At 40.8% G+C, this 27451-nt stretch overlaps 1 protein-coding gene and 1 long non-coding RNA gene across 3 annotated transcripts in view; one reads left to right on the top strand and one right to left on the bottom strand.

Annotated features, from left to right (window-relative positions):
• Nucleotides 1-7045, bottom strand: part of MIB1 (MIB E3 ubiquitin protein ligase 1) — a 137336-nt gene extending 130291 nt beyond the window's left edge. Inside the window, exon 1 of the mRNA XM_072829008.1 lies at nucleotides 6712-7045. Coding sequence (XP_072685109.1) covers nucleotides 6712-6940 — 229 coding nt within the window. The 5' untranslated portion in view covers nucleotides 6941-7045. The remainder of the gene's footprint in view (nucleotides 1-6711) is intronic.
• Nucleotides 7046-7856: 811 nt separating this feature from the next.
• LOC140635049 (uncharacterized) lies at nucleotides 7857-16632 on the top strand. Of its 2 annotated transcripts, none has more exons than XR_012032391.1 (4): nucleotides 7857-8105; nucleotides 12071-12168; nucleotides 14596-14631; nucleotides 15162-16632. It is a non-coding gene; the product is annotated as an uncharacterized lncRNA (long non-coding RNA). The 2 variants fall into 2 exon arrangements; XR_012032390.1 differs by having other exon boundaries at nucleotides 7857-8402.
• Nucleotides 16633-27451: the final 10819 nt, after the last annotated feature.

Genomic DNA, 27451 nt, shown 5'->3' with positions numbered 1-27451 from the left:
GGGAAACAACGGGAAAAAAAAAAGGGAAACAACAACAACAACAACAAAAAAAGGGATTACTAAAATGTAAGAGGCTTTAAAAAGGGGTCCCATAGGGCTAGGATCCAGAACTTAATGAATGGAGGGGTTGTGACTGGTTGGTGCTGGTGTCAGTGAGTGGGGACACACTAAGGATATTTCTGGTTATACTGGAATCAAATACTGACACTGAAATCCTGATGGATGAGATGATACCAAAAGCAAGCAAGCAAAACAGAAAAAAACAAGTCTCTTCTCCCACTTCAGCCTTCCAGTCATCCCCTACTGGCAGAACCAACAAGGACCCAGCTGGCAAAAAAGAAAATGCAGAGTCCTATTCCAGCCTCATAGAGTAGAAGCCAAGACATAAGAGCTTAATAACCAGGATAATATACTCAGAAAGACACTTCTTCCCTGTGGATCAACTATCTATCTTCATGAGGTCTCCTAAAAGCTACAGCATCTAGCAAAATCAAGAATGGAAACAAGGTCAATTTAGATTTATTTGATTTACTAACATATTAAACTAAGATTTTCAGAAACAGTGAAAAAAATCATATTGCTCTCATTTTTTAAAAAAAGAATATTCTGAGAAGCAAAATACCAAAATACCACCCTGGTGGTTGGATCCTTTCTGTCTAGGTGTTTATCCTTTTTCTACGTATATTTTTCACAATTTTTCATAAAATTTGCATAAAAAGCATAGTATTATCTACAGTATCTTTTTAAAACTTACTTTACTTCACATATATTTGGTAAATATACACTAATTCTTTCACTTTAACTGCTAATATTTTATTGTATGAGACTCATGTAACATGACAAATTATTCTACATATAATCTTTTAGTAGTTATCAAATTATTGCTTTTATAAACAATAATGCAATTAATTTCTTTTTGTATACCTTTTTACGGACTTGTGCCTGAGGATCTCCTAGACATACACTTAGATTTCCTTAGTTGCAGAATATGTGCATTGTGAAGTTACAAAATTGGCAAATTGCTTCTTAAATTGGTTTTATCAATTTACTATCCCACTAACTAATAACCTGAGAGTTCTGATTTCCCATATTCTTTATCAATACATCCTATTTCTAGACTTTCAATTTTTGTCAATCTGATCAGGGTGAAAGTTATCGTTTTTAAATTTGTATCTCCAGGTTAGCTCTGAATTAGTTCTATGAATAGTTATTAGCTCTTTACTCTTAACATCAAGTCAAATTTTCAAAGCTAGAAGGAAATTTGTATTTAAAATTATTTAACCCAGGGCAGGCCAGGCCGGGTGGTTCAGCGGTTTAGCGCCACCTTCTGCCCAGGGCATGATCCTGGAGACCGGGGATCAAGCCCCATATCAGGCTCCCTGCATGGAGCCTGCTTCTCCCTCTGCCTGTGTCTCTGCCTCTCTCTCTCTTATATATATATATATATATATATATATATAAGAGAGAGAGAGAGAGATGATATATATATGTATATATCATGAATAAATAAAATCTTTTAAAAATACTAAAAAAATAAAATCTTTTGAAAATAAAATAAATACAATTATTTAATCCATTTATCTCATACATAAAATATCTCATTTTAAGATTTTACTTATTTATTCATGAGAGACACAGGCAGAGGGAGAAGCAGACCCCACGCTGGGAGCCGGACTCGGGACCCGATCCCGGGACCCCAGGATCACACCCCGGGCCGAAGGCAGGTGCTCAACCACTAAGCCACTCAGGGATCCCCTGGCTTCTAATTTCTAACAAAATTTTCGCCTACACCTGGTAATGTAATTACTTATGTTGGCCCTAACCATATACTTAAAAGCAAATATTAATAGGCTAATTCTTCTCAAAAACAAAAGAAGCTTTACAAAAGAGGTAAGTTTTCAGTAATTTGAAATACTGGGTAAGATCTGATAGTTAAATAGATGTGACAATGTCATATACTCTCCCAAGGGCAGAGCTTGACTTCAACAGTGCAGCATGACTAGAACTTTGAGCTGCTGCTTGGAACAAAGAAAATCTAAAAGATTAAGAACCCTGATAAAGTAAAAAAATAATACCACGAGAGTAAAGACTGACCAACTGGAGCTAGAGAATCTGACAGCCTCACATGCAGCTCAAAGTTCTAGTCATGCTGCACTGTAGCATCTCAAAGTAATTGAGATTTTAGATTGGATCCTGGACCCGTAAAAGGACATTAGTGGGACAACTGGTGAAATCTGAATAAGGTCTGTAGATTCGTTAATAACCAATGTTATTTTTCTGTTTATAATTTTTGTAAACCTGAAATTACTTCAAAAAGGTTAAATTTATTTTTATTTTAACTACTATGTAAAAATCAGAACTATACATAATATTTAATAAATCCTGAGAATGTAATAAGGTACCAATAAACATCAATTATCAAATACCTTGAAGAAAAAAGAGAAAAGAAAATTGAAAGTAGTAGGATAGTCCTGGGGGTAAAGCCAGATCTAAGAGCTTGTGATTTATTCAATCCTTTAAGGAAAAAAAAAAAAATACTGAAGAAATTAAATCCTAGGAATTAAAATACATTTCAACAGCACTGCATAAGGCTAGAAATGCTATTAAAATGTCTGCTAAGGGGCAGCCCCAGTGGCGCAGCGGTTTAGTGCCGCCTGCAGCCCGGGGTGTGATCCTGGAGATCCGGGATCGAGTCTCATGTCAGGCTTCCCTGCATGGAGCCTGCTTGTGCCTCGCTCTCTCTGAATAAATAAATAAATAAATATTTAAAAAAAAAATGTCTGCTAAAAGAATCAGATGAACAAGATGAATTGTTACACACAGCAAATTAAATGTGTAAAATTGGGACACCTGGGTGGCTCAGTGGTTTAGAGTTTGCCTTTGGCTCAGGTCGTAATCCTGGGGTCCTGGGATCAAGTTCCGCATCTCCCTGCGGGAAGCCTGCCTCTCCTTCTGCCTATGTCTCTGTGTCTCTCATTAATAACTAAATATTTTTTAAATAAATAAGTAAAATTATCTTGTAAATTAAACTGAGATTTTAAAACAATTACTTCTAAAAACATCTTTTATATAAGATAATGAAACTATTCATGACAGATGTACTTCATACTACAAAGCATACAGACAACATTAATAACCCTTCAAAAACTGCTGTAGTATAGGATTTGTTACACTTTACCCTAGAAAGATATTTAAATTTCCCCATAAACCTGCAATTACTGATACCAAAATGACTCCAAATTATGGAACTGTGGTCAAACTTTAGCTTGAGGTAGCAAAGATAAAATTTTAAGAGTGTGCAGAAACAGGTATATGCCTCATACAGTATAACATGTCGGAGTGTAAACTAGTAAAATGTCTTTGGACATTAATTAGTCAATATCTATCAAAATGTTAAATATGTGTATCCCTTGATGCAGCAATTCCACATCAGAAGTACTCAGCACATATGCACAGAATTTATTCATTGCATCATTGTAAATAAGACCTGAAACAATATAAATGCCTATCAAGAAAGCACTGGTTAAGTATGGAATATTATGCAGTTATGAAAGAATAAGGTAGACCTACACGTGCTAACATGGAATAACTGACGATATACACTATTAAGTGAAAGAAACCAAAGTGCAAAAGAGAATATAGCTTATTACCATTTGTACTTTAAAAAGATAGATTAACAGTATATTAATAAACATGCCTGCAATAAATAGAGTATTATGTAAGAACACACAAGAAACTGATAACAATGGCTGGCCCTTTTTGTACCGTTGAATCTTTTCTTTGGGACACGCATATACATCTTTTTCAAATATTTAAATAGCCAGCTAGGAAACACAATTTTATGAATTATCTGTTCAAAAAAACTGAGCTGGCTTGTGTTTCCTTTTTGTTGCTGCTAATAATAAATATGAACCCATTTCAGATTCATTAGGCTTTGTCAAACTCAACGATAAAGCCTTAGAAGTAGCTTATTTATGAATTAACTCAAAATGTATTAAAGACGTTAAAGTTAGGATCTGAAACCATAAAACTCCTAGAAGAAAACAGAGGCAGTAAGCTCTTTAACAATGATTGTGGCAATGATTTTTTTGGACTTGATGCCAAAAGCAAAAGCACCAAAAATGAAAAGAAACAAGTGGGACTTCATCAGACTAAAAAACCACTGCACAGCAAAGGAAAGCATCAACAAAATGAAAGAGCAACTTACTGAATGAGAAAAAATACTTGCAAATAATACAAAGAAGGGATTAATATCTAAAATACATAAAAACTCATATAATTCAACAGCAAAAAAAATCTGATTTAAAAATGGACAGAGGATCTGAATATTTTTTCAAAAAAGACATATGGATGGTCAACAGACACGTGAAAAAATGCTCAACATTACTAATCATCATAAAAACACAAATCAAAATCATAGTGAGATATCACCTCACACTTGCTAGAATGGCTACTATCAAAAAGACAAGAAATAACAAGGATTGGCAAGGATGTGGACAAAACCAAGGATGTTTGTTTACTATTGGTGGGAACATAAATTAGTATAAACCAATATGGAAAGCAGTATGGAGGTTCCTCAAAACATTAAAAACAGAACTCCGGGGCAGCCGGGTGGCTCGGCAGTTTAGTGCCACCTTCAGCCCAGGGCCTGATCCTGGAGACCTGGGATCAAGTCCCACGTTGGGCTCCCTGCATGGAGCCTGCTTCTCCCTCTGCCTGTGTCTCTGCCCTCTCTCTCTCTCTCTCTCTCTCTCTCCTCTCTCTCTGTGTGTGTCTCATGAATGAATAAATAAAATCTTTAAAAAAAGAAAGAAAGAAAGAAAGAAAGAAAGAAAGAAAGAAAGAAAGAAAGAAAGAAAGAAAGAAAGAAAGAAAAATAGAACTCCCAGAGGATCCAGCAATACTTCTGGGTATCTACCTAAAGAAAACAGTAACCCAAAAAGATTAATGTATCCTCATGTTCACTGCAGCATTATTTACAATAGCCAAGACAAGGAAACAATCTAAAAGTCCAACAACAATGAATGAATAAGGAAAATATGGCACATATATATATAATGGAATATTACTTAGCTATAAAAAAAGAATTAAATCCTGCCATTTGCAACAACATGGACGGATCTAGACAACCCTGTGCCAAGTGAAATAAAACAAAGAGATATACCATATAATCTCAAATATACATGGAATCTGAAAAAAAAGTTCATAGGTACAAATAGCAGATTGGTGGTTGTCAGAGGTGGGAGTAGGTGAAATGGGTGAAGGATGTCAAAAGGTACAAAATTCCAGTTATAAAATAAAGTCATGGGATGTAATGTACAGCATGGTGACTACAATTAATAACACTATCACATATTTGAAAGTTGTTAAAATAGTAAATCTTAAAAGTTCTCGTCACAAAAGAAAAAAATTTTATTAACTATGTATGATGATGGATGGATACTAACTAGACTTACTGTGATAATTTCGCAATATATACAAACAAATCTTTATTGTACACAGAAGACTAATATATGTCGATGATACCTCAGTTTTTTAAAAGTGGCTTATTTATGCATTCAGAAAAGTAACAAATTTTATATTTTAACTACTTTCTACTAAATAGAGTATCGAGGACAAATCTGTTAAAATGTTTTGATTAAAATAATCCAATAAAATAAAGTTAGATCTTTATTTTATGAGCACAAACCTTCTTCCGTTTACCACATTGCATAAAAATTTTAGAGTCCCTGGGATCCCTGGGTGGCGCAGCGGTTTTGGCGCCTGCCTTTGGCCCAGGGCGCGATCCTGGAGACCCGGGATCGAATCCCCACATCGGGCTCCCAGTGCATGGAGCCTGCTTCTCCCTCTGCCTGTGTCTCTGCCTCTCTCTCTCTCTCTGTGACTATCATAAAATAAAAATAAATTAAAAAAAAAAATTTTAGAGTCCGATCCCTGAAAATTTGTGAATCGAGGACCTTGACTCATTGTGCATGAACGGCGAAGTCTCTTATATGACTTTACATACGAGATGGGCTATTAGCGACCAAAAAAAATAAAAAATAAAAAAAAAAAGGCAGGTGTCTACTCCACTTGGAAAAAGTATTTAACACAAGGAAATGGCTCAACAGCTTAGAGAGTGTTTTTCCTTCTGTGGGTAATGAAACAATGTAGACGAAACATCATTCCACAAGGTCCCAATTAACATTCAGCTACCGAACTCCGAGTCGTTCTGTGTTACAGGAGGTAACGCACACCCTTCTACACACACACACACACACACACACACACACACACGGTATCTCAGCGAATCCGAGCTACAGGAGGCCCCTCGGCAATCGTAACCCGTCAGCTAAACACCATATGGCTCGGCAAGCCTCTCTCCAGACAGTGATCACTCGGTGGCTGATTAATTTCAATGGCTTATTAGCCAGGCCTCTCCAGACCCTGTCCCTAGAGGAGGAGGAGGGGACCAGTCTGTTGTCTTCCCGGCGCTTTGTGCCTTCCAGGCTTGCAAGCATCCTGGTGACGGTGCTGCCACCATTTCCCGTGGGGGTGGCGGGGTCTGTTGTCCAAGTTTTCGTCCACCAGGTACTGGACCCAACATCCCTGTGGCTGTCTCCCGCTCTACCGCGGGCTCCCCGCAGGCTGCCCGCCGCCCAGCCGGCCTCGCCCCTCCTCCACAAGCGCGCCGCCCGGGGGGGGGGGGGCGGTCAGGGGACCAAGACTTACCCGTGGGCGCGCTGTCCAGGATGCGCAGGTCGTAGGCCCCGGAGCAGCGGTAGTTGGCGGCGGTGCCGTTGTCCCACACCACCACCACCTCCTCGGGGCTCTCGAAGCTCCGCACCGTGCCCACATGGCCTTCGCCGCCGTCCTGCTTCCCCCACTTCCAGTCCGGGCCGCGCACTACCCGCGCCCCGACCCCTTCCACCATCACCCGGTTATTCCGGGAGTTACTCATTGGGGCCCGGGCGGTGGGCTCCGCCGCCGCCGCCGCCGCCGCCGGGGGCCCCGTGAGGGAGTTGGGCCCGGGCCGGCCTCTCGGCGCCGGCGGGAGCGGCAGCGAGCCCCGGGGTGCGTGGGAATAGTTCACGGGGGCGGCGGCGCGGGCCCCGGCAAGCCCGCAGACGCTCTCGAGCCGCCGCCGCCGCCGCCGCGCCCCCCGCTCCGACTGGAGGCCTGACCGCAGCGGCTCCGAGGCGGCGGCGGCGGCGGCGGCGGCGGCGGGCGGGCAGAGGGGAGGGGGCCGTGGGCGGGGACTGCCCCGCTTCCTCCGGGCTCCCCGGCCGGGCTACAGCGACGGCCGCCAGGAAACCACGCTCTCCCCCGGCCGGGAGCGCGGGGAGCGCAGGGGGCCGGGGGAGGCTAGCCCGGGGGGGACGGCGAGGCCGGCGGGGAGCAAGCTTAACTGCCTGCCTTTCTTCTCCCCGAGCCCCTCGCCCCGGGGTGGGCGCCCGAGCGCCGGCGCCGCCGCGTCCTCCCCCGCGGGCAGCGGTGGTACCTCCCGGCGTCCGGCGAGCGCCCGGGCCCACGGGCCCCCTTCTCTCTGCCCCCGCGCACGCCGCCGCGCTCCGCCTCGCCACAGAGTCCCCGCCGGGCGAGAGCGGCTCCACATCCGGATACCGACGCACTCAAGGCTGGAGCGGCACCTTCTCGGACTAGGAGAGGGAGCCGCAGCGACAGTAGGGCGGAAGGGATTTTAGAGAGTCGCGCGACTGGAGAAAGAAAGGAGGCGAAAATCGATCCCTAAGCGTCCCTCCAGGGCCCGACGGGAGTGCGCATGCGCCGCGTCCGGAAAGCGCGGCGGGAGGGGCGGCGACGGCCGGCGGGAGCCTGAGGGGCGGGAGGGGCGGCTCGCCGGGGCCGTGGCCGGACGGAGAGGTGCGGCGCGCCCCATTGGCTGGGAGAAAAGGGGCGGGGCCAGAGCCCGTCCACTGGCCCGGGGGTGGGGCTGGAGGAAGTGTAACCGAGGTTGCGGTTCGACGCCGGCGCGGGGACCCGGCAGCTGGGCTGAGGTCAGGCTCCAAGTTCCAGCGGACCTAGGCGTACGGTGTGGGTCGGGCGTTCCGCGTTCTTGCAGCCTTCTTTGCTAACGGGATCGGAAGTAGGACAGATCACGGCGCAGAGTAAGGGCGACGTGCACTTGTGTGTGTGTGAATTGCGAGCATAGCAAACCCGAGTGGGCGATGAGGGACGTATTTTTAAGCTGATTCGAATGGTACCGAGTGTGAGCAAAGTGCAAAGTCCTTCGAACCCACGGTGGCTCTTACTTCCTGCGGAGTCAGGGTGCTAAGGAGGCTCCAGACACTACAAGCTTCTGAGACAGTTTACATGTATCTTGCCCACTGATAACCACCTCCACCCTCGACGTGATTCAGCCCTTATATGCTAAAGACAATCCTGAAAGGAACATAAGAGGACTGGTAAGAGTGGTTTCTGCCTGCTGTTGTTTATTATTATTATTATTTTATGATAGTCACACAGAGAGAGAGAGAGAGGCAGAGGGAGAAGCAGGCTCCATGCACCGGGAGCCCGACGTGGGATTCGATCCCGGGTCTCCAGAATCGCGCCCTGGGCCAAAGGCAGGCGCCAAACCGCTGCGCCACCCAGGGATCCCCCTGCTGTTGTTTCAATGACATCATGGGGCAGCCCTGGTGGCTCAGCGGTTTAGTGCCTGCCTTTGGCCCAGGGCGTGACCCTGGAGACCCCGGATCGAGTCCTAGGTCGGGCTCCCTGCATGGAGCCTGCTTCTTTCTCTCTCTGCCTCTCTCTCTCTCTGTGTGTCTCTCATGAATAAATAAATAAAATCTTTAAATAAAAGATATTATGGTGTGTAGGATTTAAAAACCATTGTTTTTTAGCTGGCATGGAGGCATTCTTAGCATAAACAATTGCTCTTCCTGAGAGTCACAGTAGCAGGAATACTCCAACAGAATCAAATAGCCAAATGGAAAGACAATAATCAAGTGGAAAGAAAGGGGCTGTAAAATGTGACCAACTAATTATTATGTAGTAAAATAAATAAAATATGCTTAATTTTTCATGTAAATAAAAGTGAGGGAAGATACCAATATGGAATCCCAAAGACCAAATAGAGCTAATTTGAGAGACCAATCAAGATTTAAACTATTTGTTCAAAATAGGCCAGCCAAATTTCTGATGTTTCAAAAGATTTTATTTACTTATTCATGATAGAGAGAGAGAGAGGCAGAGACAGGCAGAGGGAGAAGCAGGCTCCATGCAGGGAGCCTGACGTCAAACCCAGGTCTCCAGGGTCACGCCCTGGGCTGAAGGCGGCGCTAAACCGCTGGGCCACCCGGGCTGCCCAAAAGGCTTTTGTTTTTGATAACAAAGATTAGTTATAACAGCTTTGAATTTTATGTGCCCTTAAAATGAAAAGAGATCTTAAGAAATGATCTAGCCTGGTGGTTTTCTTTTCTCCCTAGCCACCCCACAGACCCTCTGTTCTTACCCTGTACATTTGATCAATAAAGGAAGCTAGGTAGTGAGGCAATATAGAAAGGCTAGAGCCTGCCTATAGTCTTTCCTATCTCTTACCTTTGCAGCAGCTGTACAGAAACTCATCAAAACCTCTGGAGTATAAGTGAGCATAAATATGAAACCTCAAATTAGCCCAGTCCTCATATTTGATAAGAAGAAAATGAGGTCAGGATTGATTAAGTAGTAATTTGTCCAGGATTACAAGGAAGTTAAGACATACAGTTTAGACTATAACCTATGTAGTAGTGTATGTATTTCTTTGTATTAAGTGCTCTCTTATCTATCCATCCCCTTATTAAATATCCTGTGACTTAATAACACTATCATGTTGCTATTTGCAACACTAGTGTTGCTAATAACACTATTTCAAGACTACTCAATACATTTTGCCAATGGTCTCTAAATGGTTTTGACTATACATCCTTTCAGTACAAAATTTTTGAACATGTACTTCCAATATATGTACTTATTTGTGCATGAATTATATGTGTACTACCATGTTATAGGTATAATAAAATATGCTCAAAAATCAAAATTACAGGCAGACCTCAGGGATATTGCAGGTTGGGTTCCAGACTACCAAATTAAGCAAGTATTGCAATAAAGTGAATCAAATGAATTTTTTGGCTTCCCCGTGCATATAAAAGTTATGTTTACACTATACTGTAGACTATTATATGTGTGATAGCATGACATCTAAAAAGTATATACATACCTTAATTTTAAAAGTACCTAATTGTGGGGGATCCCTGGGTGGCTCAGCGGTTTAGCGCCTGCCTTTGGCCCAGGGCGTGATCCTGGAGACCCGGGATCAAGTCCCACATCGGGCTCCCTGCATGGAACCTGCTTCTCCCTCTGCCTGTGTCTCTGCCTTTCTCTCTCTGTATCTCTCATGAATAAATAAATAAAATATTTTTTAAAAAATAAAAGTACCTAATTGCTAAAAAGAAAAATGCTAACCATCATCTGAACTTTCAGGGAGTTGTAATATTGCTGATGGAAGGTCTTGCCTCCACATTGATAGCTGCTGATTGATCAGGGTGGTGGCTGCTAAAGGTTCAGTTGGCTGTGGCAATGTCTCAAGACAACAATGAATTTTTCTGCTCTGTTGACTCTTTTTCACAAACAGTTGCTCTGTAGCATGCAATACTGTTTGATAGAATTTTACCCACAGTGGAAGTTCTTTCAAAATTAGAGTCAGTCAAAAAAAAAAAAAAAAAAGAGTCAGACCTCTCAATGAGCAGTAATATTTTGAAAGGATTTTTTTTTTTTTCTGAGCAATAGTTCTCCACAGTAGCCTTAAAATATTCAGTCAACCATATTGTAAACAGATGTGCTGTCATCCGGGCTTTGTTGTTCCATTTATAGAGCACAGGCAGAGTAGATTGAGCATAATTCTTAACGGCCCTAGGATTTTCAGATGGCAAAGGAGCAGTGGTTTCAACTTAAAGTCACCAGCTACAGTAGCGCCTAACAAGAGATCCAGCCTGCCCTCTGGAGCTTTAAAACCAGGCATTGATTTCTCCTCTCTAGCTCTGAAAGGCCAAGATGGCATCTTCTTCCAATAGAAGGCTATTTAGTCTATATTGAAAATCTGGTATAGCCACCTTCATTAATGATCTTACCAAAATTTTCTGGATCACTTGCTGCTTCACCTTGCACTTTGATGTCATGGACATAGCTTCTTTCCTTAAACCTCGTGAACCAACTTTTGCTAGCTTCAGACGTTTCTCCTGAAGCTTCCTCACCTCTCTCGGCCTTCACGGTATTGTAAAGAGTCATGGTTTTGCTCTTGATTAGGCTTCAGCTTAAGGGAATGTTGTGCTGGTTTTATCTTCTATCCAGACAACTCAGACTTTCTCCATATCAGCAATAAAGCTGTTTCATTTTCTTACCATTTGTGTTTTCGCTGATTTAGCACCTTTAAATTTACTTCAAGAACTTTTCCTTTGCATTCACAACTTGGCTAACTGGTGGAAAAAACCTAGCTTTCAACCTATCTCAGCTTTCAACATGCCTTTTCACTAAGGTAAATCATTTCTAGCTTTTGATTTAAAGTGAGAGATGTGACTCTTCCTTTCACTTGAACACTTAGAGGTCATTGTAGTTATTAATTGGTCTACTTTCAATATTGTTGTGTCTCAAGGAATAGGGAGGCACCTACTAGAAGGAGAGAAATGAAGGAACAGCTGGTCGAACCACACACAACATTTATCAATTAAGTTCACCATCTATGTGGGTATGGTCTGTGTGGTACCATCAAAGGTCACTGATCACAGATCACCATAACAGATCACAGATCACCATAACAAAATAATTTTTAAATATTTGAAATATTGTGAGAGATACCAAATTGTGACATAGAGACATGAAGTGAGCAAATGATGTTGGGAAAAGGGTACCAATGGACCTGCCTAGCACAGGGGTTGCCACAAACCTTCAATTTATTTTAAAAAAAGAAAAGGCAATGTCTGAGGCATAATAAAGCAAAGTGCAATAAAACAAGGTATGCCTGTAAGAGAGTAGAAGATACAAAATATATGGAAAAATTTACATACTTTCCTTAATAGATCATCCTCTGTATCCCCAGATGTTTACATTGGTATTCTCCAAAATAAGCACAAGGCCAAGATGACATCTTCTTCCAATAGAACGCCATGAAAACCACTTTGAAAACCACTGTGTCATGTATGTATTTATCATGTGTAGAATCCAGTTATTTTGTACATATGTTTGTTTACCCATTTGTTCAGAAACATTTTGGGTCATTGAAAACTAGTAAGTTTTTTATCCTAATCATAAGTGAGATAAAATAAATATATCCTTGCCCCAGAAATAAAGTAGTTTTGTTATTCACTTACTATTCTTACTACTAGGAATGAATTTCTGGATACTTTACAATCTATAAAAATGTGTAATATTTGGAGAAAATATTAGTTTACAGTAACACTATCTGCTACAACAAATAGACCGAAAACTTATAAAGACTCTAATACAATTAAGTTTTATTTTCCATTCATGTAGTAGTTTAACACTTTCCTCCACATAGTAATTCAGAGACTCATGCTCTTGTTCCATGATGCCCCACAGTTATCCATGTGTAGCTGAAGGAAGCAGGGAAGAGCGTAGCTCACTTCCCAAAAGTGTTAGCCCCAAACTGGCATATATTATTCTGTTACATCCCATCATCTAGAACTCAGCCACATCTAATTGAAAGGGAGGAAAAATGTAGCCTAGCTGTGTGCACCCAAGAAGAAAAGTGTATCAGTATCCACTTAGGAAAACATAAATCACTCCATATATTTAAACAAAGGGAATTTAATACGCCAAATTATTTGCAAAAGTGTCAGAAAGGCTGAAGAAGCAAAGACAGATTAATAACTACGTGAAAACACGACCTTCCTCTCCCCTCCCCACCACCCACTGACGGCAAAAGGAGAAAAAGAGGAAATGATGTTACCTAGGACCCATAATTACTGTGTCCTTGAGCTGCTGATGTTAGAACTTCCGCTACGTTACAATAAGCCAAGAGCTGACCCTCACACTGAAGCTGCAGGAGACTAGCTACCCAGTGTCGCCTAGCACTGTCATGACTATTGCCAAAGTCAGAGCTCCATGAGTGCAGGGCATGCTCTACTGCAGCTTTTGGGTTCCTACTCGGGCAAGGCAATTCCAAGAGGCTGCAGGAAGCTCCAAGAGAATCGGGAAACAAAAAACCGGCTTCTCCTCTTATCAGTTGATCTCTCACTAGTTTCCTACAAGTAACAGGAATATTCTACCTTTTTAGATACTCAGTACCGTTCTCACTGTTCTGCCACACTTAAACTTCATATAACAAAGAACTCATACATCTGCATAGGAGAATGCAACTATGCCACTTAAAACGAAGGTGACTTCACCTTCTCTCCCCCCCCAAAAGAAAAGTCACAAGGTCCTATTCATTACCATATACATATCTGGAATATATTAATTCCACTTCTGGTTCAGCCATAATCCCTCCTGGATGCCCTATAACCTATATTCAAGTTAACAACCACCAGCAAATTGACAGATGTTTTGCTAGACCAGGAAAAAAGAGAAAAATTAAACAATCACCAACACTCAGTACACAAAATAGTAGGAGAAAGGGAAAGGAGGAGTGATTTTACACGTAACATTATACATTTTATACATAACATTATACACATACACAAAATGGATTTTATACATAACAAGTTTTACATGTTGTATTATGTTCTCAAAGGATATGCTGAAGTCCTAACTCCTGACACGTGTGAATTTGACCTCTTGAAAAAGAGTCTTTGTAGATGTAATCAAGTTAAGATTAGGTCATACAGAAAGAGAATGGGCCCTAAATCCAGTGACTGGTGTCCTTAGAAGAGAGAAGGAGATTTGGATGGACAGACACAAAGAGAAGGCCATGTGATAAGGCCAAGATTGGACTGATGCCCTCTAAGACAAGAACGCCAAAGATTGCCAGCAAACACCAGAACAGGAAAGAAGCAAGGAAGAATTCTTTGTCAACACCTTGATTCCTGAATCTATTGATTCTGACTGTGGGAATACCATATATTGGTCACCTGTTCAAAGCACATATCTTGGTTGATATCCCATGGTCAGGCATTTAGTTTCAGTCACAATTCAAAAGCAAACAGGAGCTATTTCTCAAAAGGAAAATATTTATTGACAGAAGAGAGTATAATTTTGCTCTAAAATACTAGTTTTGCACTGGGATTCTACTATGCATTTGAAAGGATCCATATAGTATCTCCACATGTCACTGATATTAACAACATTGGCTGTCCTGGGTTACATGACCCATATGGCAAAGAAAATTGCCCTGCAGCCTAGGCCTACTGTAGAATATTTTCATGCTTTGGAACCTACTCAAAACTTGTTTATGGGAAAGAGCATATATAATTGTGATATATCTTGCCTATAAAATCCAAAAAGTCCCAAGTGTTTTATTTCTTAGCAGCTAATAGTGCAGTTTGCAGCAATTTGCCTCTTATATTAGAAAGGATATCCTGATATGCTCCTTAATACTGGACTCCTGGCAACTTCACCAAAGTGATAAGACCAAAATTTTCTTTTCTTTTTCTTTTTTTTTTTTAGACCAAAATTTTCTTGAAGAATATCTCCCATCCACTGGTATGTATGGGTCTTATACTATATCTAGGGTTCTTGACACTTCTAGACCACCAAGTCAAATCAATATAATGCCTTAACTGTAATGGATCCTCAGTAACCTAGATTACAGCCCTGAGGAAAGACTGAAAGCAATGTTTGTGTGGCTACTTGTCAGGTGTTACAGAGAAAAAAATGACTTGCCAGATCAACAGCTGCAAAAGCTGGAGCTGCATATGGATATGCTTGCTCCATTAAAGAGGCAACATATAAAAAAATAAAAACAAAAATAAAGAAGACACATCTAAGACAGCTATAATTTAGTCACTATCTGATTAAGTTTACAATAACACACAAGAGCCATCTTCCTTTACAAGCTTAAATAGCAGGTTAAATGGGGAACTGATTAGGAATCTTATTTGCATTTTTCAACTCAGATGATGGCTCCAATCTCTGCAATCCCTCCAGGAAAGTTTTTGGTTTATTGTTGTGGTAAGAAAAGGCAATTACAGAATTTTCATTAGAACTTTCTACTATTATGTTTCACTCCATAGATCAGGAGCCAATATGCATATTCTTCCAGTTGCCAGGAATGTCTATTCCAGCTACGCATTCAGAAATCATACAATGCAGGCAGCCCTGGTGGCTCCTGGTTTAGCGCCGCCTTCAGCCCAGGGTTGTGGTCCTGGAGACCGGGGATCCAGTCCCACATTGGGCTCCTTGTTTGGAGCCTGCTTCTCCCCCTACCTGTGTCTCTGCCTCTCTCTATCTGTATCTCTCATGAATAAATAAATAATCTTTAAAAAAAAAAAAAAATCATACAATGCAATGTACTAGAGCCCAAATTGGATTAACCATGTGACCTTCATGACCACTACTCTGACCAATGGATTGTAATGGCTTGAGTGCGGGTAGGGATTAGCATACTCATCCCAACTCATACTCAACTTATATGAGTCTTCTATATTAGCTAGGAATTTCTAAAAGGGAAATTTCCCTCATACTCCTTAACTCTGTAAAATGGCAGCTGGTTCCTTTTGTGGAGGAAAAAAGGGGAAGGAAGAGTTATAGGATAAAGTTTTGGCTGTGTCACAGGGTCCATTCTCATGAAGACTCACCTCCTCTTCATTCAAGGTTCATTTTTTAAATATATCCTAACATGCATAGTTTTGAGAAGTGCCAAGAGTTGGTGTTGGAGGAGTCACAGCAAACACATCTGTGGCCAAAATTGTCAGAAATGCAAGCATTATTAGGGCTCATAATTTTAGACCTGTGTTACAGGCTGGTTCTCGAAGGCACTCTGCGCAAGAAGTAGGGACAGTATAGCCCCCATGCCCCTGGCCTGTCAGGATCTGTCTCGGAGCGATGACAAACTTGCATCATTCCTACCAATTTATACCAGCACTCCAGATCCCAAACAACAAATAACACTTTTTTCTTGTCCTCCCAAACTAGATTTGCCAACAGTAAGAACTTGAGAAATGCAACAAAATTTCTGTGAAAGATTTGTTTTGTTTTGTCTTGTTTTTTCCAATGAAGACTTTATAGGACAATTTTTCCCTACCTGTTGGCATGTGATCAGACACTCAACATATAAATTTCAGTATTCCACATGTTACTATGAACCTTTGAGTGCTCTCAGGCATTCCTTCACAGAAAAGATATGAACTGGCAGAGTCCAATTAGAATTCCTAGTGCCAAACTGTATAAACTTTCTCTCAGTTATAACTTCTCTACTTCCAAGATATATCACACATTACAACATTTCACTGGAGTGTTCTATCAAGAAGATGAAAAAGTTCTAGAGACGGATGATGGCTGCATACCAATCTAAACGCAGGCCACTGAACTGCAAACTTAAAAGCACTAAAAAGATGAATTTAGGGGCACCTGGGTTGCTCAGTGGTTAAGCATCTGTCTGCCCTTGGCTCAAGTGGTGATCCTGGAGTCCTGGGATCGGGTCCCACATCGGGCTCCCCATGGGGAGCCTGCTTCTCCCTCTGCCTGTGTCTCTGCCTTTCTCTCTGTCCCTCGTGAATAAATAAATAAAATCTTTTTTTTAAAAGATAAATTTAGGGATCCCTGGGTGGCGCAGGAGTTTGGCGCCTGCCTTTGGCTCAGGGCGTGATCCTGGAGACCCGGGATTGAATCCCACATCGGGCTCCCGGTGCATGGAGCCTGCTTCTCCCTCTGCCTGTGTCTCTGCCTCTCTCTCTCTCTCTCTCTGTGTGACTATCATAAATAAATTTAAAAAATAAAAAAATAAAAATAAAAGATAAATTTAATGTTATGTTTGCCACAATTAAAAACCAAGAATTACAATATAATCCAGCAATTCCACTCCTATATATAAACCCAAAGGAACTGTGGAGGGACGGCGGGGAGTTGGGCAAGATGGATGAAGGGGAGTGGGAGATACAGGCTTCCAGTTACAGAATGAATAAGTCATGGGAAGAAAAGACACAGCTATAAGGAAAAAAATCAATGATATTTTCATAGCAATGTACAGGGACAGGTGACAGCTACACTTGTGGTGAGCACAGCACAAAATATAAACTTGTCAAATCACTATGTTGTATACCTAAAACTCATGTAACATTGTGTGTCAACTATGCTCAAGTAAAAAAAGAAAGAAATTGAAAGTAGGTACTCAAACAGACATTTGTATAACAGTGTTCATTGCAGTATTATTCACAACAGCCAAAAGGTAGAAACAACACATGTGTTCATTAATAGATGAATGGATAAACAAAATGTGGTATATACAGACAATGGAATATTATTTTGCCTTAAAAAGAAGTGAATTTCTGATGCTACAACATGGATGAAACTTGGCGGCATTGTAAGTGAAATATGCCAGACAGAAAAGGATAAATATTGTATAGTTCCATTTGTATTAGGTACCAATGCTAGTCAAATTCATAGAGATAGCTAGTAGAGTAGAGATTACCATGGGGGTTGATGGAAGGGCAATGAGGAGTTATTTATTACTCAACGATTACAGAATTTCTATTTGAGGTAATAATAAAAGTTTTGAAATAAAAGCAGCAATGGTTACACAATACTGAATGTGATTAATATCACTGAATTCTACACTTAAAAATGGTTAAATTAACAAATTTTGTTATATGCATTCTATCACATGTGATACATATAACAAAATACCGCATATATTTGCTACAGAAATATATGTTTATTTGTAGATTTTTAAAAATGTATAATCTGGGGCCCCTGGATGGCTCAATTAAGTCTCTGCCTTTGGCTCAGGTCATGATCTCAGGTTCCTGGGAACCAGCCCTGCATCAGGCTCTCTGCTCAGCAGGGAGTCTGTTTCTCCCTCTCCCTCTGCCCCTCCCCCTGTTCATGCTTTCTCTATCTTTATCAAATAAATAAAATCTTTAAAATATATATATAATCTAATATACTAAAAACCATTTAATTGTGCACTTTTTTTGAAGGAGGGAGGGGCAGAGGAAGAACGAGAATCTGAAGCAGGCTCTATGCTCAGCAGCATAAAGCTTGACAGAGGACTGGATCCCACAACCCAACCCCAAGATCATGGCCAGAGCCAAAACCAAGAGTCTGATGCTTAACTGACTGAGCCACCCAGATGATCTTGAATTGCACACTTTAAAGAGATTGCATAGTATATAAATTATATCTCAGTAAAGCTGTTTTTAAAAACAAGACAGAGAAAAAAAAAACAAGACAGAGATTGGCTAAATGAATAAAAAATAAGTTAAAAAATCCAACTGTATGCTGTCTATAAGAGATTCACTTTAGCATCAAAGACACAAATAGGTTGAAAGTGAAAGAATGGAAAAATATATTCCATGTGGATTAGTTCCCTATGACAAATTACCACAAACTAAGTAGCTGAAAACAAAAGAAATGTATCCTCTTGTGGTTCTAGAGACCAGAAGTCCAAAATAAAGGAGTTGGCCAGGTTAGCTTTTTCTGAAAGTTGAGGAGAAATCCACACCATGCCTCTCTCCTAGCTTCTGGTTGCTGCTGGCATTCTGTAGCTTATAGATACATTACTCCAATGCCCTCTGGCATCTTCACATGGCCTTCTTCTGTGGGTGTCTCTCAAATATCCCTTTCCTTTCTCTAATAAGGATGCCTGTCGTTAGATTTAAGGCCCAACCTAAGACCAAGATGATCTCAAGAACCATTCACTTAATTGCATCTGCATCGAAGATCATATCTCCAGATAAGTAGAAGTCAAGACTTAGACATATCTTTTTGCAGTCCATATTCAGCCTAGTTATAACATGCAAATAGTAATCAAAGGAGAGCTAGGGCAGCTAGACTACAAACAGACCAAAAAACCTTTAAGTAAAAAAATCATTACAAAAGACAAGCAAAGACCTATATTGATAAGAGGGTCAATCCATCAAGAACGTCCAACAATTATAAACATATACCCACTTACCGACAAAGCTCCAAAATATATGAGGCAAAAACTGGCAGAATTGAGGAACAGACAGTTCTACAACAACAGTTGAAGACTTCACTGTACCATTTCAGTAATAAGAGAAAGAAAATCAATATGGAAATAGAAAATTCAAACAACACTATAAGCCAATTAGACTTAATAGACATATGTGGAACATCACACCCAACCGCAACAAAATACATTCTTCTCAACTGAACATGGAAACTTCTCCGAGAAAGGCCATAAGCTAGTCCACAAAGCAAGTCTCGATGAATTTTAAAAGACTGAAACCTACAAAGTATCTTATCTGGCCACAATGAAATGAAGCTAGAAATCAATAACAGAAGGAAATTTGGAAAACTCACAAATATGTGGAAACAAACAAACAAAAAAAACACCTTTTTTTTGAGAGAGAGGAAGAGAGAGTTTGTACACAGGAACATGAACTGGGGAGGGAAACGCAGAGGGCAGGAGAGAATCCCAAGCAGGCTCCTCTCCCAGCTCAGAGCCTGATATGGGGCTCAATCTCACGACCCTGAGATCATGACCTGAGTCAAAATCAAGAGTCAGACACTTAACCAACTAAACCACCCCGGCACCCTAAAGCAACACATTCTTTTTTTATATATATAAATTTATTTTTTATTGGTGTTCAATTTGCCAACATATAGAACAACACCCAGTGCTCATCCCATCAAGTGCCCACCTCAGTGCCCATCACCCAGTCACCCCCAACCCCTGCCCACCTCCCCTTCCACCACCCCTAGTTCGTTTCCCAGAGTTAGGAGTCTTTCATGTTCCGTCTCCCTTTCTGATATTTCCCACTTAATTTTTCTCCTTTCCCCTTTATTCCCTTTCACTATTTTTTATATTCCCCAAATGAATGAGACCATATAATGTTTGTCCTTCCCCGATTGACTTATTTCACTCAGCATAATATCCTCCAGTTCCATCCACGTTGAAGCAAATGGTGGGTATTTGTCATTTCTAATGGCTGAGTAATATTCCATTCCAAAGCAACACACTCTTAAGAAGCCTGTGGGTCAAAGAAGAAATCAAAAGAGAGACGGGAAATTAATTTAAAATGAATGAAAACACATAACATACCCAAACTCATGGAATAGAGAGAAAGCAGTGCTCAGAGAGAAATTGATAGCTGAAAATGCTTACATTAAGAAGAAGAAAGAGAGGCACCTGGGTGGCTTACTAGTTGAGCATCTGCCTTTGGCTCAGGTGGCAGGATCCAATCCCACATGAGGCTCCCCACAGGGGGCCTGCTTCTCCCTCTGCCTATGTCTCTGCCTCTCTCTCTGTGTCTCTCAAGAATAAAAAAATGAAATCTTAAAAAAAAAGGGGGATCTCAAATCAATAACCTTACCTAATAACTTAAGGAACTAGAAAAAGAAAAGCAAGTTAACCCCAAAGAAGCAGCAGGAAGATAATAATAAAGATTAGAGCACAAATAAAATAGAGAAGAGAAAAACAATGGAATTAATGAAATCAAAAGATGATTCTTTGGAAACAACGACATGGAAAAATTTTTAGCTAGACTGACTAAAAAACAGAAGCTTCAGAAAACTAAAATCAGATTAAAAGTAGGATGATTACTATGGATCTTACAGAAATAAAAAGGACTATAACAGAATATTGTGAACAATTGTAAACAAATAAATTAGATAATCTAAATGAAATAGACAAGCTTTTTTTTTTTTTTTTTTTTTTTTTAAGATTTCATTTATTTATTTGAGAGAGAGCAAGAGAGCACCAGTAGGGGGAGGGAGAGTTGAAGGGGGGTGGGCAGCAGCGCTGAGGGTGTGTGCAGAGGGAATGCTGTGCAGGGAGCCTGACTTGTGGCTCAATTCCAAGACTCCTGGATCATGACCTGAGCAAAGGCAGACGCTTAACCAACTGAGCCACCCAGGTATCCCAAAATAGACAAACTTCTAGAAAAACATATAATACCAAAACTGACTCAAGAACAAACAGAAAAATTGAACAGACCTATAACAAGAGGTTGAGTCATTAATCAAAACCTTCCCCCTATGGGGATCCCTGGGTGGCTCAGCGGTTTACCGCCTGCCTTCGGCCCAGGGCGTAATGCTGGAGTCCCAGGATCCAGTCCCGCATGAGTCTCCCTGTGTGGAGCCTGCTTCTCCCTCTGCCTGTGTCTCTGCCTCTCTCTCTATCATGAATAAATAAATAAAATCTTAAAAAAAAAAAAAAAACCCAAAAGCAAAAACCTTCCCCCTAAAAAAGCCTATGACCATTGGCCTTCACTGGTGAATTCTACCAGACATTTAAAGAATTAATACCAAAAAAAAAAAAAAAAAAAAAAAGAATTAATACCAATGCTTCTCAAACTCCTCCAAAACATAAAAGTGAAGAAAGCACTCCTAACTCACTCTAATGACACCAGTACTACCCTGATACCAAAGCCAGATAAAGCTACCACAAATGGAAACTAGAAACAACTCCTTATATATATAGATGGAAAAAATCCTCAACAAAATGCAAGCACACCTAACCCAACAGCACAGAAAGAGGATTATACACCACAGCGGATTAGGATTTATTCTAGAATGCAAGGGTGCTTCAGCATATGAAAAGTAATCAAGGTACTATACCACTTATCAGAATAAAGGGAAAAAAACAGATGATCATCTCATTTGATACAGAAAAAGTATTTGAAAATATGTAACACCTTTTCATGATGAAAACCTTGAACTAACTAGGAGCAAGAAGGAATTTCCTCAACATAATAATGGGCATTGATGAAAAACCCACAGCTAACATACTCAACAGCTATGGCTACAGTCTCATCTGAGGTTCAGGATCCTCTTCCAAGTTCCCATGGTTATTCGGAGAATTCATTTCATGGCAGCTGTAGAACCCATGGAGGCTTACTTCTTAAAGGCCAACAGAAGAGTCTCTGACTTCTATGTCAGCTTCACCTGAGGGGCACCTGGGTGGCTCAGTCAGCTGAGCATCCATGTCATGATCCCAGGGTTCTGGGATCGAGCCCTGCATCAGGCTCCTTGCTTGGAGGGTAGCCTACTTCTCCCTCGCCTGCTCCCCCTGCTTGTGTTCTCTTTCACTCTGTCAAATGAATAAAATCTAAAAAAAAAAAAAAAAAAAAGCTTCACCTGGTTAGATCAGGCCCACCCAGGAAATTTCTCTATGGGTTAACTCAGTCTACTGCTTGGGGCTTCTTAAATTACATCTTCAAAATCACTTCACCTTTGCTATATAATGTAGCATAATCACAGAAATGATATCCAATCATATTGATATGTCTCACCCACACTCAAGAGTGGGGGATTATCTAAGGGTGTGTACACCAGTGGGAGAAATCTTGAGAGGACATCATAGAATGCTGCCTACCATAGGTTGTGACCTTTGATGATGTAGAAAAGGGCATTGTCTCATCCCCCTAATCTCCGCTTCAAGGACCATAGCCCATCAGTCACACAAGTGTGCATATACAGGTAAATTTGGAAGGTATGCAACTAAGAATTTACTAATCTATTTTCCTTTTTATGTTGTTGCTGTTACTTAAATAAGTTGGCTTAAGAACTAATTTTAGCACATTTCTTCCAGTTCTTTCACATGACCACTCCTTACTTATCTACTATGGGTACATTTACTTGTAAATGAGCTATTTGAGAATTAACAAGGGAGAGTGTTTTCAGAGATGTCAAGGCAGCCAAAAATATTTCTCTTTCCAACTACATATGATCAGAAAGCTGCATCTCTGCATGAAGGAGAATTCTATTAAAAGTTCTGTTCAGGGATGCCTGGGTGGTTCAGTGATTGAGCGTCTGCCTTGGGCTCAGGTCGTGATCCTGGGGTCCTGGGATCGAGTCCCGAATTGGGCTCCCCATGGGGAACCTGCTTCTCTCTCTGCCTGTGTCTCTGCCTCTCTCTGTGCCTCTCATGAGTAAATAAATTAAAAATAAATAAAGTTCCATTCAGATAATTTTGACCTCAACATTTCAATTGGAACCCATATGAGTCTTTCTTTCTCTCTCTCCCTCTCTCTCTCTCTCTTTCTTCCCGTCATTCTATCTTACACAAAATTTGTCTTTGGTTTCCCTCTGGGGAGGGAGGAAGAGGAAGTGGAAGCATCAACTTTATGTTCCTCCAGTTGGGTTAGTCTGTAAATTAATCCTCTCCACAGTAAGGCATTCCCAAATGACTTCAGTTACCTTGGAGGAAGCAGGTTAATTTATCTCCCTATTATGGCTACTACTTGGCTACCATAGCCTGAATCTAATAAACACAGATTAAGCTTGAGAGGGAAACTTTAAGCAGATTTTTACTCAAGATTCCAGTGATAAGGGGCACATGGGTGGCTCAGTCAGTTGGGCATCTGCCTTCAGCTCACGTCAGGATCCCCGAGTCTAGGGATTGAGCCTCGCACCAGCTCCCTGCTCTGTAGGGAGTACAGATTGGGACTGGGGTTTGGGGACAACAAACTTATCTGCCTCCTTGACCATTTCTGAAGCCTCCCAAGAATTCAACTTCTTTTTCTTCCCTAGGCCTCCATCGGGAGCCCCCCATGAACATTCCTCCTAACATGACTTTTTGCCAGTAACTAGAGCCCTTTTACTTAAATTTCTTTTTTCATCCTGAAGTCTCTGGCCTCAGTTCCCAGAATATAGTCTCTTCCCCACAAAATTCAATCAGTTGGAAATCAGGTTGCTAGTGCTAAAGTTGGGCTTCGTAGTGTTAGGGATTCTTAGTGCTAAAGATAGAGCTACAGTTAGTGTAGTGATAAGTATTAGAACTGATGAGTTGGGGTCACAGTGGTTTATTAATAAATAATCTGGTGACATCTACAATTTTTATAACAATTCATGTAGAACTATAATATTTCTTCTTTTTTAAAAATTTTATTTATTTATTCATGAGACACACAGAGAGAAAGAGAGGCAGAGACACAGGCAGAGGGAGAAGCAGGCTCCATGCAGGGAGCCCGATGTGGGACTTGATCCTGGGTCTCCAGGATCAGGCCCTGGGCCGAAGGCTGCACTAAACCGCTGAGCCACCCAGGCTGCCCATAATATTTCTTTTTAAAAAAGATTTTTTTGGGGATCCCTGGATGGCGCAGCGGTTTGGCGCCTGCCTTTGGCCCAGGGCGCAATCCTGGAGACCTGGGATCGAATCCCACATCAGGCTCCCGGTGCATGGAGCCTGCTTCTCCCTCTGCCTGTGCCTCTGCCTCTCTCTCTCTGTGTGTGACTATCATAAATAAATAAAAATTTTAAAAAATTAAAAAAAAAAAGATTTTTGGGGGGCACCCGGGTGGCTCAGTAGCTGAGCATCTGCCTTTGGCTAAGGGCATGATCCTGGAGTCCTGGGACAGAGTCCCACATTGGGCTCCCCACAGGGAGACTGCTTCTCCCTCTGCCTATGTGTCTGCCTCTCTTGCTGTGTCTCTCATGAATAAATAAATAAAATCTTAAAAAAATAAAAGATTTTAATTAATTAATTAATTTTAAAGAGAGAGAGTGAAAATTGAGGGGAAAAGCAGAAGAAGGACAAGCAGACTCCACTCTGAGAGTGGAGCCCAATGCAGACCTTGATCCCATGACCTGAAATCATGACCTAAGCCAAAATCAAGAGTCAGACCTCTAACCAAGTGAGCCACTCAGATGCCCCAGAGCTATGATATTTCTTTTAATTGAATGTAACCTAAAATTTTTGTTTCGTTAAATGTATGCCTTGTGATTTTCAGTTCTGGCATTCTCTGTGAGTATAAACCATTCTGTCCTCTGCCTGATTCCTGTTGCTGATTTGCCATAGAATTGAGGAGATTAAGTGTATAAGGTGTTTCCTGTTATAGGTAGAATTTTGCTTTATCCAAAAATTAAAGAAAAACCACCCAGAAACATTACTAATTAAGAAGTTTAATTCCTCCTAAAAGCCCTCAGGGAGGGCTTAAAAAAAGGTCATCTTTTTTTCTGAACTCATCTTTAGCTTAATGTAAATACAGAAGCATAAATACAAAAACAACTATAGATATAGATACAGATACAGTTATAAATATATGTACACATGGGTTAGTATACATAGCTATATTACCTAACTCAGTCAGCTGAGAGGGCCTAGACACAATGATACCTCAGTAGCAATGACCACACCAGTGCCCAGTGGGCACCAAGTGCCCATATCTTGGTTTCTAAATGTCATTCCTCTGTAAAAGAAACCAGGGCATATTCCACCCAATTTGTGAAGACCTGTTCCTATTTAAAACTTGTTTTCCATCACATCTTAGAATGCTTGGCCTTTCCTACTTTTAGCTATATCTTTTCACATGATTTATTCCTTTACAATTAATTTTGTATGTTTTTAAATGACATTTTTGCTGTTTAAAAAGTAATAAATGTTCATTGTAACAATTAATTAAAGAGAAGTATAAAGAAAAGTGTTAAAAATCTTAGAGTATTTCTTAATTTTGAATATTGATTGAAAGAATTGAAATTGGAGCACCTGGGTGGCTCAGTCACTTAAGCATCTGACTCTTGGTTTTGGCTCAGGTCGTGATCTCAGGTTTGTGAAAATAGCACAGAGTTCTCCCTCTCCCACCTCCTCTGCCCCTCCTCCAGCTCATTCTCTCTCCCTCTTGCTCTTGCTTTAAAATAAATAAATAAAATCTTTAAAAAAAGAAAGAAAGCTGAAAACTTTAATTTATTTAAAACATTCCTTCAATAAATATGATTGTCCCTTGAACAACATGGGTTTGAACTGCACAGGTCCACTTACATGAGGATTTTTTTCTTTTCTTTTTAAGATTTTTTATTCATTTATTTCTCAGAGAGAGCATAAGCAGGGGGAGCAGAGCCAGAGGGAGAGGGAGAAGCAGGCCACCCGCTGAGCAAGAAGCGGGATGCAGGGCTCCAGCCTAGGGCCTTGGGATCACAACCTAAGCCAAAGGCAGAAACTTAACTGACTGAGCCATCCAGGCGCCCTATGAGATTTTTCTTTATAAATATGGTATGGTACTATAGATGGGTTTCTCTTCCTTATGATTTTCTTAAGAACATTTTCTTTTCTCTAGCTTACTTTATTATGAGAATATAGTATATAATACATATACAAAATATGTATTAATTGTTTATGTTATCAGTAAGGCTTTCCATTAATAGTAGTCTGTTAAGTGTCTGAAGAGTCAAAAGTTATACACAGTTTTGACTGTGCGGGGGTTAGTGCCTCTAACCCCCTGTGTTGTTTAAGGCTCAAATGTACATTTGTAGGCAAAAATGAACCGCTGATATTTATTAATATCTGAATGCTTTTGTGGGACTTTTTCATCTTCTCTATTAGTTTTCTATTGCTACATAACAAATCACCATAAATTTAGCAGTTTTAAACAGCCCCATGGATCAGGTCTCCACGCACGACTTAACTGGGGCTCTGCTCCAGATCTCACAAGACTGTAGTCAAGATGTTGGGCAGGCTGTGTTTTCATCTGGAGGCTTGACTGAGGAAGAATCTGCTTCCAAGCTTCTTCAGGGTGTCGACAGAATTCATTTCCTTGCACTTGTGGGACTAAAGACCTGACCTTTCAGCTGTCATCAGCTAGAGGCTCCCCCACAAGTCCTGGAGGTCACCACTAGTTCCCTGTTATGTGGTCCTCTCCATCAGCAGTTCATATGGCTATTTGCTTCCTCAAGGTGGCAGGAGAGCCTTTTAGCTCCTGTCTGCTAAGCTAGAGTCACATAATATAATGTAATCACAGAAGTGGTGACATCTCATCACTTTTACTATATTCTGTTGGTTAGAAGCAAGTCACTGGTCCTCTCTGCACTCAGGGAGAAGGAATTATACACAGGCATAGACACCAGCAGAAGAAGTTATTAGGGGTCATGTTAGGATCTGAGCTCTCGTTTCTTCATCTAAATTGGGATAGGTCTTTTTTTTTTTTTTTTTTTTTTACAAAAAAAATTTAATGTACAAAAGTTATCTGACAGTTGTTTCTTTTTTTTTAATTGGTGTTGAATTTGCCAACATATAGAATAACACCCAGTGCTCATCTCATCAAGTGCCCCCCTCAGTGCCCGTCACCCAGTCACCCCCACCCCCTGCCCATCTCCCTTTCTACCACCCCTTGTTCGTTTCCCCTTGTTCTCTCATGTTCTGTCTCCCTTTCTGGTATTTCTAAATTGGGATAGGTCTTAAAGAAGTTTGTGAATGTTCTAAAAGAAAAGAAAGTTCAGTCTCTACCATCTTATTTTATAGTCAGGGAATTGAAGCTCCAAAAGAATAAATGGTTTGCCTTAGTGGATGAATTCAGAGTTGTTTACTCCCTGGTTAGATGCTTCCTACACATTGTGATGCTCAGGAAGTATTTTACGGTATTATTGTAAACTTAAGCAAAATAAAATATATATGTATTTACCGGTA

This window comes from Canis lupus, chromosome 6 (assembly GCF_048164855.1).
Source record: "Canis lupus baileyi chromosome 6, mCanLup2.hap1, whole genome shotgun sequence".
Taxonomy (NCBI): Eukaryota; Metazoa; Chordata; class Mammalia; order Carnivora; family Canidae; genus Canis; species Canis lupus.
Note: the sequence above shows the minus strand (reverse complement) of the source record. Positions and strands in the feature narration are given on the sequence as shown.